Source organism: Macaca mulatta, chromosome 9 (genome assembly GCF_049350105.2).
Source record: "Macaca mulatta isolate MMU2019108-1 chromosome 9, T2T-MMU8v2.0, whole genome shotgun sequence".
Lineage (NCBI taxonomy): Eukaryota > Metazoa > Chordata > Mammalia > Primates > Cercopithecidae > Macaca > Macaca mulatta.
In genome coordinates, this window is record NC_133414.1 from 91,029,401 (window position 1) to 91,048,968 (window position 19,568).

Sequence of the window (19,568 nt, forward strand, 5' to 3'; positions counted from 1 at the left end):
TTCATTAAATGATATTGAGGATAATTTATATTGTCCTGTTTTGATTTGGAAGATAAATCCAGATCTTAAAACACCTTAGGCCATCATTTATCACAGTTCTAAAGATGTTTTCAGAAATTCCATAATAGAGATTTTTCAGCTCAAGTGTTCCCCAACTTTCTCTTAAAGGACCAGACTGTAAATATTTTAGGCTTTGTGGGCCATAATGTACTGTTACAGTTACTTATTTTGCTGTTACAGCTGGAAGGAAGCCATGGACAATATGTAAACAAATGAATGTGGTTGTGTTTCAATAAAACTTTATTTACAAAATCAGGCAGTGGGCCTGCAGACCACGGTTTGCTGATCCCTGCTGTAGTTAATAAAATATTAAATTAAGTTCCTTTGCCTTTATACTTTCATGTTTTTTTCCTGCTTGGAGTAATTGGAATAAGAAATGCCTACAATTTCTATGCTTATTCAAATAGGAAACACAGATGAAAACCAACCCAGAAAATCACTGAATTAACATTCAGTCTCTTGCTTTTTGACCTTCTGTGCCTGGACACATTAAAATACTTCTGCTTCCAGCTACCCTCATCTAGCCAGCAAGACAAAATAGATATATTATTTAATGCATTGATTATGAAAGGCTTATTCAGCTTAGAAAATTCTTGGTTAAATGAACGCTAACTCAGATGTAGGGGAAACAGAAAAAAAAAACAATACCCTAAAATTTAATACACACGACAATTGCTCTTTCAGTGTAAAAAACAAAAATGTTCAGCATTTAAACTTAATAATTTATTGGACCATGGCAAGCACATTGAATTTATGATACAAAGTGCCTAGTAAAAACCATAGATTCTTTATTAACTGACACATGCCTAGAAATTACTAAATCAGATGTTCTCTAACATAAAATTAAGCCAACTAGCATCACACATGGACCATGTCTTGATTTGAAAAAGACACAAATGTATAGAACCATTTTAATTTTCTGACACTTTGAGTTAGCTGTGCCCCAGTAGTATGAGAGCACTGTTAGGAAGAATCATGCCTGGGGCCTCTTTTCTTTATGCCAGAACATAATAGGATATGGCTAATCAGTTTGATCAAAATCCATGGTCGTGATTGTTCAGTAGACATCTCAGTTCTGTCTCAGTTCAGGTAAAACCCAAACAGTAAGTTAATGAATAAATGAACATGTTGAAAAAAACATATATTCTGTGAGAACAGACCTCAGTATGACCAGGATGAGTCAAAAACAGCCAGAGATATTTCAGATGCTGTTATTTACTTGTAAGTGCCACAAATAAAGATAACAACAGATTCAAAATGAAATCATGTTAAATACAGACTTGTTGCTGACCTTAAGGGAGCTGTGACTACAAAAATTCCTATGAATCTATACATCAATTGGGTTTTATTGCTAAAACTGTTAGACAGCTATTGTACATTTTTCTGCAAGTATGATTTTCTCTATTTCTGCTATCCTGTGTTTACTAGGTGCACTAAATAAGAAATGAGATGACATTTTTCTTAGTAACAAGAACAAGCTATGAGACTTGAATAAATGCTCAGTGAAAGCATACTCATAGGTCAATAAGTGATTTCATTCCAGAAGTCATCATACACACAATCAAAACAAAGATACTTGGGAAAATAAATAATGACTGACCTCTTGTTGCTGGAAGACATCTGTGTATTTGCCCAGGCCCAGTTTGCTGAAGAGCTCAGGGAGGTCAGAGCCTTTGAAAGAGCTATTTAGGTTACAGCCATTGCTTCCTGTCAGCGAGGAAATGCAGTCCATGTAATTGCTACTGCTGAGATAGTGTTCCGCTGAAAGGCAAAGGAGAGACAGGCTTGAAGTGTAAATGCCCAGAGAGAACATGGTTTAATTAAAAGTTTTAATCATCTAAATATTTCAACTTTCATTGTTCAGCTGAATAGAGCAGTAGCTGTAGAAATACAGTAATCCTTTACTGAAATATTGGCTTTTCATTAAGGAAGTGCTGGTTATTGCTTTCAGGGAGGCTCTCGCCATTTAAAAGGTTACACTTGGGAGGCAGAAATTCAGCAACAGTGCCTCTGTAGTTAATAATCATTCATCATATTCTCCCTGAGTAGTCAGAAGCATTTGTTGTTTATAATTGATTTGATGTGAATTAAATGAGGAGCTGGAAAAAAGATCCCTGGGACAAAATAAAGGTACAGAAAGTTATTGCAAGTCCAGGTTCTGTTGGATGGCAGGGTGGCTCTCTGTATCTACACCTGTGCTTTCCTTTGGTCAAAGGAATTGTATGATATTGCAACACATAAATGCTGCTCCCTAGAAAAATATAATTGGGTAGCAAGGTCACAAAACAGCATACTTCCAAAATTAAGAGTAATGTATGAAGTGATAGGAATGATGCTGGGGTTCCTGGATTTAATTTAGGACAAAAATAAATCTGTCTCTGGGCAAAACTTTTAAGACAGCAATGCTGAACTTTGCCTTGGTTCTGCAACTGACTTGGTCGGCAAAGGTTTCAACAAACTGTCTGTGGCTCTCAGACCCAGTGACAAGCAAGTGCCGGTGATGGACTACTGAACCAAGCCAAGTAAGTCACGCGCGCGCGCACACACACACACACACACACACACACACACACACACACAGCCTTGGAAATTTTAGCAGAGTACAGGCATTCTACCTCACAGACCAATAATGAGCTCTTGCCTGTGTGGGAAATCTGTCTTCTTACACCAAGGATGTGGCTTCAGGAGAGGACCCCAAAGAGGTGAGGGAGGACGACACTGACCAAAGCCAATCAGATCTGTCTAGTCTACTCTGGGGATCCATGCATCTGCCAAGTCTAGGAATCTTGTTCTGCATGGCTTTGGGTGTCATTGATCACTTTCTCCAGTTGTTTTCATCTCCCAGTTGACATGTCCTTCATGATTCTCAAGTGGAAGGCATTTCCTGATAAGGTTTCTTTTTCTCTTAAAGATAGCTGTTTATCTCTTGGAGTGAATGTGTAGAGAAAGGACCCAAAACCAAACCTCAAGATACTGAGTCCTGGGACACTCCACCATTTAAAGGTGAAGCAGAGGCCCCAAAGTCATAAAAACAGTTTGAGGAGGATTGACTATAGAGGTACTGGGTCAAAGGTGACAAAAAGCCACAAAGGGGACTGCGATAAGGAAATTGGGGTAAGTGACCACAGGATGTGGGACGTGACAACATGAAAGTGGCTAAAAGGCTGCCCATATAATTTATGGTCCAAATGATACATTTACTTTTTTTTTTTTTTTTTTTGAGAGTAAAAGAGTTACTGAGAATTATGCTGCAGCAAATGGTATAAATAGGGACGCCCAGGGAAAACAGAAGCATTGGTGATCTTGACAAGGGTGTTAAGAGAAATTATCTAAAACTGTGCTGTTCAATACAGTAGCCATTGGCCACACATGGCTACTGAGCACCTGCAATAGGTAGTGGGAATGAAAATGCTCTGTCAGTACACAATACACTGCAGATTTTAAAGATTTTCTACAACCTAAGGAAGAATATAAGCTATTTCAAATAATTTTTATATTGATTACATATTTAAAAGGAATCTTACATATGTTGGGTTAAATAAAATATATAATTAAAATGTTTAAAAACAAATGTTTGAAAATAAAATGTTCATAGTGATAAATGTTCAAAATAGCCTATAACTTACTTTTACTTAATTTTTTTTTTTTTTTGGTCTTAACAACTTGTAGTTTCTAGAGTCTCTCCTAAACTCCCTATACCCTAAAAAAGGTGACAAAACCCAAGTAACTGTGCTTCATTAATCTTTCCTTTTTATTAATGTATCCTCCATCTTAATCCTGAACTTCAATTCAACTGAGTAGTACAGTCAATTTAATTATCCAATGTTAAATGAAGGGAAAGGAGATAAAGATAGAAAAAGAGAAGCACCAAATGAACATATCTTGGGCTAGAGACTGGACATCATTTACACCCCTCCATCTGTGCCTGGCACCAGCCTGACTCTCAGCTCGATCATACTGTCAGTGGTGGGGTATCCAGCCAGTAACTAATGGGGAGTCTCCAGGCTACTATTGACAGTGCATTTAGGAATGAAATAGTTGACCGTGCTTTCTTACTTAGACTAGGCCAACAACCTGATTACTCCTTTCAAATCTGAGACTCCTGACAACACAGTTGACATGACTGATAGTAACGTTAACAACTGACTGTTACTGAGTGTCTACCATGCTCATCTAGATTGCCTTGCTTCAAAGTGTCTTCAAATATTCTGCATGTTTCAGGATTCCAAATGTGTGAAAAACCCTGAAAAAAGGCACTGGGGCATATCTTGTGATGACAATATCAGCTTTCATCTGTTTATATAGCCCAGAATTATGGTGCTGTTGTAGATAAAACAACGGGCTCATGCTGAGTCTCAGCCAGATTTGCTAAAAGTCAGAACCCCCATGCTGTAAGTTAATTTTTTTCCTGTTTATGCTAATTCAGCAACATCTTGTCTATTTACAAAATCAAACCTTGCTGTTCATCTTTAGTAGCCACCTGCTGGACAGTCTTTCTTCAGTGGTCTAAGATGCTAATTCAATCACATTTTTCTCAACCATTTTTTTTTTTTGAGACAGGGTCTTGCTCTGTCACCCAGGCTGTAGTGCAGTGGCTCAATTACAGCTCACTGCAGCCTCAAACTCCTGGGCTCAAGTGATCCTTCCACCTCAGTCTCCCACATAGCTAAGACTACAGGTGTATGCATACCACCGCACCCAGCTTTTTTTTTTTTTCAATAGAGATGAAATCTCACTGTGTTGCCCAGACTGTTCTCAAACCCCTGGGCTCAAGCTATCATCTCACCTTCGCCTCCCAAAGTGCTGGGATTACAGGCAAGAGCTGCCATGCCTGGCCTCAACCACTTTCTTATGTCCTTGTCTTTCTGTCACCACCTGGATGCATGTGTGTACATTACCCATTGATGCATTCATTTCATAAACTTTTACTGAGCACCTACCTACTAGGTGTCAGTCCACTAGGCATTTGGGAAGAAATATTCAACAAGGCAGAGCATAACAGAATACCTGACATGTGGACACTTCATAAATGTTTATAAAATGAACAAATACAGTCTCTGGTTTGTGGAGCACGAATTTCACAGGGAGATACACATAGGTAGATAAGTAATTACCCTTAGGTACAGCAAGTGCTAGAGTGAAAGCATGCACAAAATGGAGTGAGGGGAGAGAACCTCTCCTGCTTCACTGGGAGAAACGAGGATGGCTTCACAGAGGAGATGCCATGTGAATTACACCAAGCACTTGAAGTCAGAGAGGCCACAGTGATACTCCGACCCAAATAAACACATTCTAATCTGGGGATACCTAAAAGTGTACATAAAACACAAAGCTCACTTGATTTGTTTTGTTTACGCTTAGGGCTGCCAATAGAAGCTGCAAATTCACTATGACTTCCAGGTCCGATTCCATTTCGGTCTCTCCAGTTATCAGATTCACTTCCACTTCCCAAGTGCTCGCGACTGTTGGACCGTGAAAGGGACATCGATGAGCCCTGTAAACAGACAAAGCCAGATAAGGAAATGTTTAATCAGGTGGGTTTCTCAGGGTGGGAGGAGGAAAGAATCCACATGACACCACTGCCGTTTACTTCTCTTGCCAACCACTGCACTCGTGAGTGTTGACTCTCAGGAACGAAGGCTGTGAAACCTGCCTACAGCCTTTGCCCTGCAGCACCGAGGACACTTGGTAATTTACACAGTGAAGTCTTTTTCCTCCATTATGGGGAGTAGATTCTGAGGGAGAGTCCTGAGAGACCCCAGTATAAATGATCCCTTCTATAAAATTTGGAAGAGTGGATGCTGAGACTCCTTCCAATTTTGGAGACCACAAAGCAAATCTTCCACCTGGTAGAGCAAAGGTTCTCTGCCTTGTATCACACAAGTAAGAGAAATGGTGATGTGGCAAAGCTGGCTTCTCAAAATGCTAATAGAGCCCGAGGTTGGAAGGGGACCTGTCCTTTCCCCTGCGTTACCCTCCCCTAAACAAACAAGGATACAATCTCTCTAACAAATTAGATACCTGGAATAATTTATCTTTTTAAATTCTCCACAATAAAAACAAAAATAATTTAAAATTTGCACTGAACTTGCATTTATTCATCCTTTTATTTATTTTATCACTATATTATAGACACCCTACTTGGTATTACCTAGAGTATTAAAGTCAAGATTCTCTGATTTTCAAAGTATTATGTTCATTAGGTAATTCCAAGAGAATCCTTTACTGTTCACTCAATAAACTTACTTAATTCAATCTTGCAATGGCAAAAAGACAGCTCACTATGCCCTCCTTTAAAAATTTCTTTCTTTAGGGCATCCTGACACCCCAGGCCCCAGGCTTTCCACCTACCTCCCTGTGTGTCCTTTGGAGGATCTTCCTATTTCACATTCTAAAATGTCAGATTACCCTGTACCTGGTCCTAGGATCTCTTCCCTTCCCTCTGTCTACTTTCTTGTTAAGTAATCTTAAGTCTTTTCAAAAAGTAATGACAATAGTGACTCCTAAATTTCTAACTCCAGATTTGACTTCTCTGTTGAAATTTAGAATCATAGGCCAGGTGCGGTGGCTCACACACCTGTAATCCCGCACTGTGGGAGGCCAAGGTGGGTGAATCACCTGAGGTCAGGAGTTCAAGACCAGCCTGGCCAACATGGTGAAACCCCATCTCTACTAAAAATACAAAAATTAGCTAGGTGTGGTGGTGCATGCCTGTAATCCCAGCTACTCAGGAGGCTGAGGCAGGAGAATTGCTTGAACCCAGGAAGCGGAGGTTGCAAGAGCCGAGATCATGCTACTGCACTTCAGCCTGGGCAACAGAGTAAGACTCTGTCTCAAAAAAAGAAAAAAGAAAAAAGAAAGAAATTTAGAATCATAGAGGTGCCAGTCTGACACTGCCACTTTCCTGCCTGACAGGCATCTTAAATTCAGTGTGCTCGAAACCAAGTTGTTGTTACCCATCCCCATCAGCTACCCTCAAACTTATTCTTTCAGAATTCCTATATCCCAACTAGTGACTCTACTACTTACCCAGCTGCTCCAGCCAAAAGTCATCCTTGGTTCCTCCTTTCCTCAACACAGTCAATCCCTCAGCAAGTTTATCAGTGTCATCTCTAAACATAGCCCAAGTCTGCCCACTTCTATACACCTCCACAATGTCCCAACTGCCCCCTTAAGGGCCATTTTAATTCTACTCTTGCTGCTTATCCCCCTATAATCCATTTTCCATAAAGCAACAAGACTGATTTCTTAAAATGCAAATGAAAACAAATATGCCTCTGTGTAAAGTGCCGTGACGTATTTCTACCGCGCCTTACCATAAACTGACAGGCTCCATGATCCAGCCTCTGCCTCTCTCCAATCTCTTCTCTGATGCTGATGTTCCCCCACCCTACCCACCTCAGCTTCAGCAACTCACTGGCTGGTTCCAACTCTGGGAGATCGTGCCAGCTGTTCTCTTGGCCTACTACTCTTTCCCCAGATCTTCATGGCCTTTTCTTGGCATCTAGGTTTTAGCTTGAATGCCATTTGCTCATAAGGTCTGCTTTATGATTACCCAATCCTAAGCGGTTCTGTTTCGTACGTAACAGAGACTCTTGTAACCTACTGCCTTCTAGTTTGTGTTTCCTTCTACCCACAAGAAAGCTCCATCTGCGAAAGTAAGAACCTTGTATTCAAGCACAGTATTACTAGTGTATAAAATTGTGTCTGTAACACATTAGGTGCTTAGTATTTGTGGAATTATTGAATTAATCTCAAAGACTCCTTTTCCTACAACTATGGGATACCTTTGCTAACTTCTGGGAATGGGTATAGGGAAATGAAGCTTTCTGAGACCCAAAACTGGCATTTCCAATGAAAGTAGCTTTATTATTTGTACATCTTTGATAAAATATCTTTAATATTTCTACTCCTAGATTTGTAAGATTTAAAATAATCGGACAACCTCGTTACTATCAGTGCTAGAGAAGTTGAAAACCATCTTTGATTCTCAATGCAGGTTTTTATTTGCTCCAAGAATATGTGACCATTACTCATGCTTTTAAGAGAAGGGTGGCAAAAAGGTAAAGAAAATCCCAAACCTCTTTGTAGCTGTATTGATGTGACACAGTTACTGCAGGTCAAAGCAGCCTTTTGTTTGACTTTTGGTATCCCAATATAATATAAGGGGACAGGGTCATATTTTAGAATCTTGGAGAAAACAAACAAAGCTTGAAAGTGCCTGCTTCTCATCTAAGGGATCTCTTTGAAATAGATTAATTTCTCAAAGCTGCCCTAAAACTGAAAAAAAAATGTTCAAGCTGAGCTTCTCAATAATATTGAATACAGAGTTTGAAGTATCAGATTCTTGCCTCAAGCGAAGTTGCTACAGCAGGAAACATTTGGTCCGTGGCACACCGAGTGAGCAGCCCTCACCCATCAGGACCTATTGGTCAAACATGCTTGCTCTTTTTATAGATTGGCATTCTCCTTGTTCATTTGGCTTTATTTTTCTTTCAAAAAAGGAAAAAGTAAGAAAAAGGAAGGTGTTTTTAGCTACTCTCCAACTTAAAAATATTAGTGCCATAAGCATAGATGTGGTCTCTATTTTAATAAAAATCTCCCTCTCTACTTTTCCCCAGGCCCTTCCCCTCTTCCTAATCTATAGAGGCAATACTCGCTGGATGCTCTATTTCTGATCCTTCTGAGCCACGGAAGAATAAAGGAAAAGACACACACAGCCACTGCTGCAGAAAATCAGACCATGCTATGTGAGGGGCCCTTTCTTACATTTCAAAGAATTTGGGATACATGAGGAAAAGCTCAAGTCTAACTTATATACCAGGGAGAATCTAGAACACCATTCAGAAAAAAGAAAAAAAAAAACCTGATCATATATTTCCATTAGTAGCACTTAAAGAGGCAGTGAAGAAAAGCATATTACATGGTCAATGTCCATGCTGGAATCCAGCAGGTCTCACCCACTCTCCCTCCCAAATTTCAATGTGAACACCAGCCAGGATGATGGGGCAGGCTAGCCCAAGATAGCCAAAGCAAGAAAAGCCATAGGAAGAAGTTCAACCATAGTGTCAGAGGCCCTGCACATTTCTGCCCAGAGAAAGTGATCTGTGATCTACCTGTCCTTGGGCAAGTGCTGGAGCAGAAGAGCTTTTTGGGCTCCTCTGCCTATTGCTGCCCTTATCCCTATAGGGTTACATCCCTTTACAGCAGTGTTTCCTGTGGGACACGCGCATCACAATTATACTAGATTCTTGCTGAAAACGCAAATAGATACCTGCTTCTCACTCCCTACCTTTTGAGTGAGATCCTAGCAGAAGAGTCTGGATTATTATGCTCTCTGAGTGATTCTTATGTTCATAAAACTACGGCAACATGGCTCTAGATCACCACCCTTTGCTATGGACTCTCTTGGGTTAAATCATTAGGAAGAGGAGTATAAGTAACCTTAAGTAAGACACTTAGCCATTCTGGGCCCCTTTCCTTACTAGGAGTTTGTGGGGATTGAATAAAATTGTAGATGAACTAAATGAATGTGATTTAAGATAATTACTACTATTATCTTAAATTCTTATGTGTTCATATAATACCCTAAGATATTCCTTTGAATATAAAAAAAACATAACTAAGTTGAGTGTGCAGAAATACTTCCACCAATGAGCATTCATAAACATAATTTCATCTTTCAGCAAGCCCTTGGTTTTCTTCAGGATAAAGTAAGTCCTCCACTGGAAATAGTAATAGCCACTCAGTATCAGTAAGAACTGGCCAGGCGTGGTAGCTCACTCCTGTAATTCCAGCACTTTGGGAGGCCGGGGCAGGTGGACTGCTTGAGCCCAGGAGTTTGAGACCAGCCTTGGCAACATGGTGAAACCTAGACTCCACCAAAAATACAAAGATTAGCCAGTCTCATAACCTGGTCTTAAAATGAATAAGTAAATAGATTAAAATTTAAAAATGAAAAAATTTTTAAAAATTTAAAAGAACCTCATACATGTAATCCTAGCACTATGGAAGGCCGAGATGGGCAGATCACTTGAGGTCAGGAGTTTGAGACTAGCCTGGCCAACATGATGAAACCCTGTGTATACTAAAAAAGAAAAAAAAAAATACAAAACTTAGCTGGGTGTTGTGGTGCGTGCCTGTAATCCCATCTACTTGAACCCAGGAGGCACAGGTTGCAGTGAGGCGAGAACGCGCCACTGCACTCCAGCCTGTGTGACAGAGTGAGACTCATAATAATAATAATAAAGTAAAATTTTTAAAATATCACTAGGCCGTGCGCAGTGGCTCACGCCTGTAATCCTAGCACTTTGGGAGGTTGAGGTGGGCGGATCACCTACGGTCAGGAGTTCAAGATCAGCCTGGCCAACATGGTGAAACTCTATCTCTACTCAAATACAAAAATTAGCCAGGCATGATGGTGGGTGCCTGTAATCCCAGCTACTCGGGAAGCTGAGATGGGAGAATTGCCTGAACCTGGGAGATGGTGATTGCTGTAAGCCGAGATCGTGCCACTGCACTCCAGCTTAGGGTGGCTGAGCGAGACTCCATGTCAATAATAATAATAATAATAATAATATCACTAAGAACTGACAACACACCATGCTAAGCACTGGATGTCTTGTCCAATGCCCTTCTCAGCAGAACCTGAATGAGACACGGTTCAGATGAGTGAAGTCACTCGCCAAAGCCATACATCTGGTGAGTGGTGGTTATCAGAACCCTGCACTTGACCACTCCATTACTGAAACGAACATCATTTTCAACTTGTCCTACTGTTGGTCTTAGAAAGCAGAACTGAATGAGCATTTCTAAGGTAAATACTTCATCTATGAAACTATCAGAACACAGTCAACCTAGCACACTTTACTCTTGTCAAAAGCAAGGACGGGCTGAAAGGAACAGCCATACCGTGCATCAGGTGAAACTCTAAGAATGAGCACAGCAGTTTTATGGTCCCTGCTAACAAAAGGAGATGTTTATTTTCTCTCTGTGTTATAATGGAAGAAAGAAGAGTGTACCTCCTAGAGCCTCAACATTTTTCATAATGGTTCCTACATTCTGCTGCTGAAGGTAACTTCAATCTTTAAAATACAGGCTGCCAGGCTACTACTATAACTCTGACAATGACATTCACAGGAGACTCTTTTAGTATTTCAATAGTATTTTCTTTTTGACTTACTCAAAAGAGACAAAGAAAAAAAAGCAGCATGTTTGCTTTTGTGTTTCATCAAGAGCCTAATTTATTACAAAGAAAATGGGTGGAGAAAAGGTCAGTCTACAAACGCTAGTTATTAGACTAACAATTATGAAACCCTTAACCAATATTTGTTTTTTTGGCCTACAGTGCTCTCTCTGGTTGAACACTGTGACTCTTGGATTAATCATTTTCATCCATGTTTGGGTTTGTACAGTCTCCCAGCATCGTGCACATGTGCACACTCTCTCGAGCCCCACCCCTACTCCCAAAGACTTAGAGCCAAAATCTGATACTTTGAAATGGAAAAGGCCTGCTTGGTGAATCACGTGTAGCCTGGCTGTGGAGTATGGAACTCTCCATCCCTTCCATATGGTAGGAATGCCAGCTTCCCAGTCTCACCCCGAGCAGGGCAGCCAACATCTGGGAAACATAAAAATTCTGGAGCACTTGTTTGAGATACTTCTTGCTGTGTTCTTGGCACATCTGAGCACACTGAATTTTTAACTCATATCTGAAAACCTATTTTTGTTGAATATTTGCCTTTTCCCCCTATGGTGACCTTGCTAGTGAAACCCTTGGATAAAAGGACTCTTTATACATTTTTATGGAATGTTACATCTGCCTTTTGCTTAATCTCAGCCCTATGCTTATCATTTATGACACATCCCACCCTCAACAAAAACACACATCTAAATTTACATCTCTTTAAGAGCTGATCAACAATTTTGAGAAAATACAGATAAAAGATCATAATACACAAGAGTGTATCAGTTTTATAACAGTATCTTTACAGGAATAGAAATAAAAACAAGTCACCACTAATCATTTTCCTTTAGGTACATAAAGAATGAGTGTGGGGAAGGACTGTCCTGTTTTGATGAGAGAACAGACAGGAAGATTGAGTAGGACATGACTCTACAAACCTCATAAGTGGTTGTCATTGTGGGCTTATAGGACACATGATTGGCCCTTCTCAACTCCTTGATAGTTTCAGCTGGCATGGATTTAGAAAAACCCAGACCACTCCAGGTATTTGTGGGCGTTCTGACCTCCGTCACCACTGGTTTCTTTAACATAGCTTTGGAAACAAAATAAAACCAATGCTTGGTATGTTTAGTGCATTTCTTAAATAAAATACTGATGATAAGTGTCATTTCTTTGATATTTGTGAAGAAATTACCACTGAATGTTATTTCTCAACACACCATTCAACAAAATGTATTCAGCAGAATTTATGCAACTTGAACTCAAATATTCTAGGTTTCTTTTTATGAGTTTTCAAGTTCTCAATTCACCATGAGTACTCAAAAAACATTTATGAGTGTACTAAAAAACAGTCAAGTGTTATTAGTGCATCATATACCTTTGGTGGCTAATAGCTTCTTCTGTTCATAGTCAAATGCCTGAAAATGAAACAGAAAATGCCTTTATTGACAGTCTCTCCAAATGTCATGCCATGGTTAGAGAACAAAGGTTTTGACTATGTTCCAAGAATCTGCCTGAGGCATACACCAAGCTTTGCACAATAATGTCACAGAAATCCAAGGTAAGTCTGTAAGTTTAAACATGCTTCCAACACTAATTAACGAGTAATAATAAATTACCACTTCTGACTTTAAGAGTTAGAATTTTTCCTTAAAAAAAGAAAAAAAAAATCGAATTTACCATAAATACCTAGCAGTCCAGAGCCAATGTCTGCTAGAGTATACTACTACTACTACTACTAATAATGCAAGTTTTGAAAGAATACATTTCCAAAATGCTGTTCTGTATCTACTGGCCCCCTTAGGGTCTCACAAATCCCCTCTTCATTTAGGTAAGCATGGCCTGAAATGGTATGATGTCAGGATACCTTAAGAAATTATTTAACCTAACTGGCATAGTCTTTGCTTTTGAAGTGAGATAAACGGCAGATGTCTAACTTTAATTTATAATGACATTAAGCAATGCCATAAAATTAAACCTAGTTACCGTTTATTGCACAGGGCTAGGATAGCACCATTGATTCATTCCATTAAAACTGAATGAATAACTATGATGTAGTCAAGTCTATGTGAGGACCAAGATAGATCATTTTGAAGAAAGTAGTGCAGATACAGCTACATTTCAAATCTTTTCTGAGAGTTATCAACTCTCCAATTTAGGAACTAGCTAAGACTTGATGTAAGCATGTCTCAAAGGCCTAACAGAAGGACCAAGGACCAACTGGCAAGAGCTCTTTAACCAGAAAGAGCATATCATCATATATAAGGTACCTATATAATCTATGTCTGAAACAGGACATTTCTGAAGGTGAAATGTGCCGTGAATAACAATTAGGCCAGGATAATAAAAGTAAACAGGGGCTGTCCCAGACAAACAAGGACATGTGATAACTAAAAACATAGCCATGTATCAGGAAAGCCAGATTTTTAGATAATATTTTTGATGAAGTTTTTACATCCTAAGACTAAAATGGTATTGGGAGTTAAAATCAAGTTTTAATTATTAATGCCTAAAGGCAAGGTATACAGAGAATCTAAATTTACTCGTCCAACAAATATTCATTGAGGGCCTACTGGTTAACGAGACTATGCTCAGTTTTGTGGAAGAATACAACAACGAATCAAAACAGCTTCGAGGACTTGCAGTTTTTTTTTTTTTTTTTTTTTCAGATAGAGTCTTGCTCTGTTGCCCAGGCTGGTGTGCAGTGGTGCAATCTCAGGTCACTGCAACTTCCACCTCTCGGGTTCAAGCTATTCTTCTATCTTGGCCTCCCAAGTAGCTAGGACTACAGGCACCCACCACCATGCCTGGCTAATTTTTGTATTTTTAGTAGTGACAGGGTTTTGCCATGTTGGCCAGGATGGTTGATGGTCTCGAACTTCCAAACTCAGGTATCTGCCCACTTTGGCTTCCCAAAATTCTGGTATTACAGGTGTGAGCCACCGTGCCTGGCTGATTAGAGTCTTAGGAGGGTTGGGAAAGAAAAATAACTATAAAATAAATTAGAAACTGAGATAAGTATAAAAAGAGAGCTGGGGATATAGCACTCCAAGAGCAATCAGGAGATAGAGATCATTTTCAGCCAAGGAAATCAGGGAAATTTTTAATCTTTCTCTCTCTCAATGCTCAGTGAATATTGTCATTGATTTCTTAGTGATTTTAAGAGTTAACTGTTCACTAACGACATAAATACATCTAATTAGGCTAAAACTCAAACATTAAGAACATGCTCATCCATCCTAAAAGAAAGAAACAAGAAACTGGTTCACTGCAGGTATAAATTTGATGGAAAAGGTGACAAGAACCACAAGACAAAAACCATTAAAAGATTATAAAGGGGATTTGATATTTCTTAAATAAATTGTAATTCATATTAACTGAAAATACATCCACCAGAGAAAATGTAGTAAATGTCTTTTTTATTTATTTTTAATTTTTGAGACAGGGTTTTGCTCTTGTCTCCCAGGCTAGAGTGCAGAGGTGTAATCTTGGCTCACAGCAAACTGCCTCCCAGGCTCAGGTGATCCTCCCACCTCAGCCTCCAAGTAGCTGGGTCTACAGGTGCATGCTACCATGCCCGGCTCATTTTTTAGAATTATTCTGTAGTGATAGGGTTTCGCCATGTTGTCCAGGCTGGTCTCAAACTCCAGGACTCAAGCAATCCACCTGCCTCGGCCTCCAAAAGTGCTGAGATTATAGGCGTGAGCCACCGTGCCCAGCCTTAAATGTCTTTTTTAAACACTGACACATTATAAAGGCCATGGCTTTTATTTTTTAAAAAATCATAGAAAAACTTAGGAAAATGTTCCAATGCAAAGCATTAAAAAACAGACAAGGAGGACTAAACTGCAGATTGCACTGGAATTAAAGTAATATAGTTTAGCTCCATGAATTAATTTCTTTGACACATCTATGACAGCTTTTCTGTTCCTAGGATTTTGTGGAACGTTCTTCCTCTTTTTTGGTGGTGAAAGATAAAATAGGTAAGTCTACTCAGCAATTCTGGTCCGACATCAAATGTTTACAGACACCTCTAAAAGCACAAAGCAAAAAATCCTTATTTTTCATATTGTCATCTATACGGAAATCAAATTTCTGCATTTTCATGGTCAACAGCGTATTCTGAGTAATTAGCCTAATAGTTTGAAAATGGATACATGGAAAGTTCCTATTGAGGAAGTTGTTTAATCACAAAAATTATTTAAAGGAAGTTGTCTTTTAATCATAAAACATCTGTGAACCAACACAATCATCAATAATATTCATCATCTACTTTCAAAGAACACTCCACATTAGTTATTCTCATAACTATCTTTAAATGGCACCAAACACATTTATCATCTTCATTACATAGAAAATAGTATATCTATTTATCCAAGACTATGTCATGAAGCAATAATACTTAGAAATGCAGTCCTGCAAACCCATTTAAAATTTTTTTAAGTAACACATGAATAATGTTATTTGCATAAGATAGTGACACAGACCATTCTGCACCATTTTAAATATATTTTAAAGAATTCTCACTTAAGCTAAATACTGCTTTTCATTTTTAATGTTTATAGCAAACTAACTGCTACCTATATATTTAAATTTCATTTTGAATGTAGCACAGAGGGAAAACCTAATTTCTGCACTACTGCTGAACACTCACTGAATTCTCCACACCAGAACCCAAACATGTGACATTTGAAATGCTTTCCTATTGTATTACCATTACCTGCATGTTGACGTATGATGACCGTGGGGCAAGGTGGGCCCTTTCGGAGTTTTGCTGGGCAGCTGCTGCCCTCTCTGCAGCGCGCTCACTCCCTGGAGCTTTCTTGTCAGCCAAAGGGCTTTCGGTAGCACTCAGTTCAGGGTCTGAGAGCAACCTGTCAGTGCTGCTGTGAAATAAGAGTGTAGAATTTAACACTTCACTATATATACAAATGTACTGAATGTTTCCTATGTGCCACATTTACTATGCATGTTTATCACCATCAGCTATTAACATGTATTCTCTCATTTAATCCTCACAACAATGCTATGACACAGGTACTATTGTTATCCCCACTAGCGGATGAGGGAAGTACATTGTCCAAGATCATACCTCTAATGGGACCGGTAGAGATGGAATTTGAAATCGGGCACTTTGACTGTAGGGGTAAAGCTTGAAACTATTTCATGATGCACATTCAAACACAATATATACAGTATATGTGGTATACTGCATATGACATAGAGGGAATAGATGTACAGATGAGATTTCTAATTTTTATACATCAAGGAGATATCAATGATTCATGCATGCAAAGTCTAAACAGAGATCCAGTCAATTTGAAGGCATGCAGATGATCCAGTTCATGTGTATGAAATATGTATATGATATTGGTAACAAATAAATGTAGCAGATAAATAAATATTCTTCAAAGTCTGTTGAGGGGGACAGGCAGAACATAAAAGTGCTTCTTACAATGAGCAGCAAATACGTGAATAACAACACATGATATGTACAGAATGCATACATCTCAGGTTCAAATCTAACTGCACCTTAAGCTCAAATAAAACAGGGAATGCAATATCAATCAAGAACTGGTTTGTTTATTCATTCATGATTTTATTTGTTCAACTATTCAGCTGCTGTGCCAAGGGAATTTAGAGGAATTTAGAAAAGTACTTTTGGAATACAAAAAGTGGGACGGTGAACTTTGCTTGACAAAAGTTGACAGAGGCTACACAAAGGACATTTGAACTGGGAACTTAAGAGCATCTGCAAGTTATCTGGTGCCAAAGGCCAAGAGAACAGCAAATCAGAGGGAAGAGCATAAGTAAAAGGAAGGAAGCATGCAACACAGACCACTGGTGGATTTGAAGCCAGAGTGTGACAAGATTAGACCTGTTTTTGAAAATAAATGGCTGGAGCAAAATAAAGGATAGATCAAGCTAATAAAAGACTGGAGGCAGGGAGATCTTTCTGGAGGCTTCAGTTTAACCCAGAAGAGGATGATGAGAAGGTTCAGAACACACTCAGTGATGACAAGAATGGGTATCTATTTTAAACACTTCAATAGTTTCAAGGAAGTAAAACTGTTTCTCTAGTCTATAACAACATTAATTTGGGGTATCAGCACCATGTAAAGAAAAACACAGATAAAGGAGAACTGGACAACAGTGGGTAATAATGATTGACCAAAGAGTTTATAAAGGAAAATGGATTTTAGTAAGAATGGGAAGAAATAAAACTATGTATGCTAATCTTTGCATAGAGACACTCTAGAACGGTATACCAGGAACTAATAAGACAGCAGAGGAAATCAGGTGGACGGAATAGGTGGGGACAAAACCTTACACTGTAGAAACTGCCCAAAATACATGGAGAAAAAAAAAAGAAAGAGTAAGGATGACACACTTTAACTGTGCTATGGTAAGGAAGAATTATATTTAATATTTAATACAACTTATGTATTTATGACCAAAGTGATTTGGAATAAACAAAGTCATGATAATGTCAAGCATTTATTTAAAAATTTGCAATTAACTACCTTGGGAAAAAAGAGCCATGTAAGGAAGAAATTCAAAGCCAAATGAGGGAGGATTCACAGTGGGAAAATTTCTAACAGCAAAAATCAGAGAATAAAAATGGCTCTGCTGATTACTGAAGAGCAGAGAGAATGCTACAGTTTCAGAGTAATACAGATGGTTTAGAGGACACAGATATAAATCAATTCATTAAATGGGGAAGGGACTACAGAGAAGAAAGAGAAGGGTGAAAATTATCAGATATTATTCCTTAATATTTTTTTAAAAGATAAAATGAAAACACCCATGGATGAGATCAAACATGACTTGAATCCAAGAGTACTAACTATAGAGTTGAGAACAAATATACGTCATTTCAAAAAATCAAGGACTCTTTTAAGATTAAAATACATACTGTAAGTGTGAGTTTTTCGTGCCTTGCAATAGTTCTACTGTCTGCCTTTTGGCACAGGAAACCTTGGAGGAACACATCATCTGTTTCAAGTCACCAGCATTCCCAGAATGGGAAGGACTTCGAGGCATGCCTACTTCAACAAAAGCATCATTACAACCTGAGGAGGAGAAGAAAAAAAGTGAAATACCTAAACAACATCACCTTCCAACTGACAATTACCGGCAATGGAAACAAATCAGAACCCTACTCTGGAGACATGATTAACCTGACAGAGGCCTCTTTCATCTGCAAAGAGAACACCTTAACAAGTTCAGGGTGTCACAAAACTCAATTTGAAGAGAAGACCCGCATATATTTATATATTTTAAAGATTTGGGGGAAAGGGTAAAAAAGGTTATAAAAAGCTACTCTACTTGGGGGAAATATCTCTCTCTATATATAGATATATATCTCACATTTAGTAAGTTGATGCTTTTCTGCTACACAATTACCTTCACTTTAATTCAGGAACTTACAATGTAATGGGGAAATGATTCTTTCTGTGGAAAGTGCTTTTCAGTTAATCTTTCACCATTCTCTTTGAAATTTTATTCAGGATGTTGTCTTTCCACATAATTGAGGTAGGATGAATCATAGCTGTTTAGCAAAACCAACTCAAAATCACTGCATAGACTCTCTACAACCTCCTTTTTCCAAATAACAAACCAAAATGAATTTCAGAAGGATACAGTTCCCGACCTTCAGTGGGGCTTGATTTGGGAGATGTCTGCTCAGATCCACTTGTCTGGATGGATGGATCACTGTGATTTGCACTCAGCACTTTTTCTCCAAGTGATGAAGTGGATATTGCACCATATTTTATATTTGGAGACTAAATAATAATAGAAAATAACATATAAATATGGTCACAATTTTACAGAGAGTCTAATCAAGAACACAATCCCATTTATAACAGCCACAAAAAAGAAAACCACTCTGGAATACTTCTAACCAAGGAGATGAAAGCTATCTACAAGGAGAACTACAAAACACTGCTGAAAGAAATCATAGGTGATAAAAACAAATGGAGAACATCCCATTCTCAGGGATCAGGAGACTCAATATCATTAAACTGGCCATATTGCCCAAAGTAATATACAGATTCAATGCTATTCCTATCATACTACAAACATCATTTTTCCCAGAAATAGAAAAACTATTCTAAAACTCATATGGAACCAAAGAAGAGCCCAAATAGCCAAAGCAATCTTAAGCAAAAAGAATAAAGCTAGAGGCATCAAACTACCCAACTTCAAACTATACTATGAGGCTACAGAAACCAAACAGCATAGTACTGGCATAAAAAAATTGACATATAGACCAAGGGAACAGAATGGAGAATCCAGAAATAAAGTTGCACACCTACAA

The 19,568-nt window shown here is 38.6% G+C and overlaps 1 protein-coding gene across 5 annotated transcripts in view; it reads right to left on the reverse strand.

The window, feature by feature from the left end:
- The window catches only part of BICC1 (BicC family RNA binding protein 1), a 333,565-nt gene that overhangs the window by 12,352 nt on the left and 301,645 nt on the right, over window positions 1-19,568 (reverse strand). For 3 of the 5 annotated variants that reach the window (XM_077946728.1, XM_001097455.4, XM_077946726.1), the window contains exons 13-19: window positions 18,900-19,032; window positions 18,162-18,318; window positions 15,966-16,131; window positions 12,624-12,663; window positions 12,184-12,338; window positions 5,398-5,554; window positions 1,661-1,821 (exon numbers count right to left, since the gene is read on the reverse strand). In XM_077946728.1, the coding sequence (XP_077802854.1) occupies window positions 1,661-1,821; window positions 5,398-5,554; window positions 12,184-12,338; window positions 12,624-12,663; window positions 15,966-16,131; window positions 18,162-18,318; window positions 18,900-19,032 (969 nt within the window). The remainder of the gene's footprint in view (window positions 1-1,660; window positions 1,822-5,397; window positions 5,555-12,183; window positions 12,339-12,623; window positions 12,664-15,965; window positions 16,132-18,161; window positions 18,319-18,899; window positions 19,033-19,568) is intronic. The other 2 variants (XM_015147586.3, XM_077946727.1) reach the window with 1 other exon arrangement.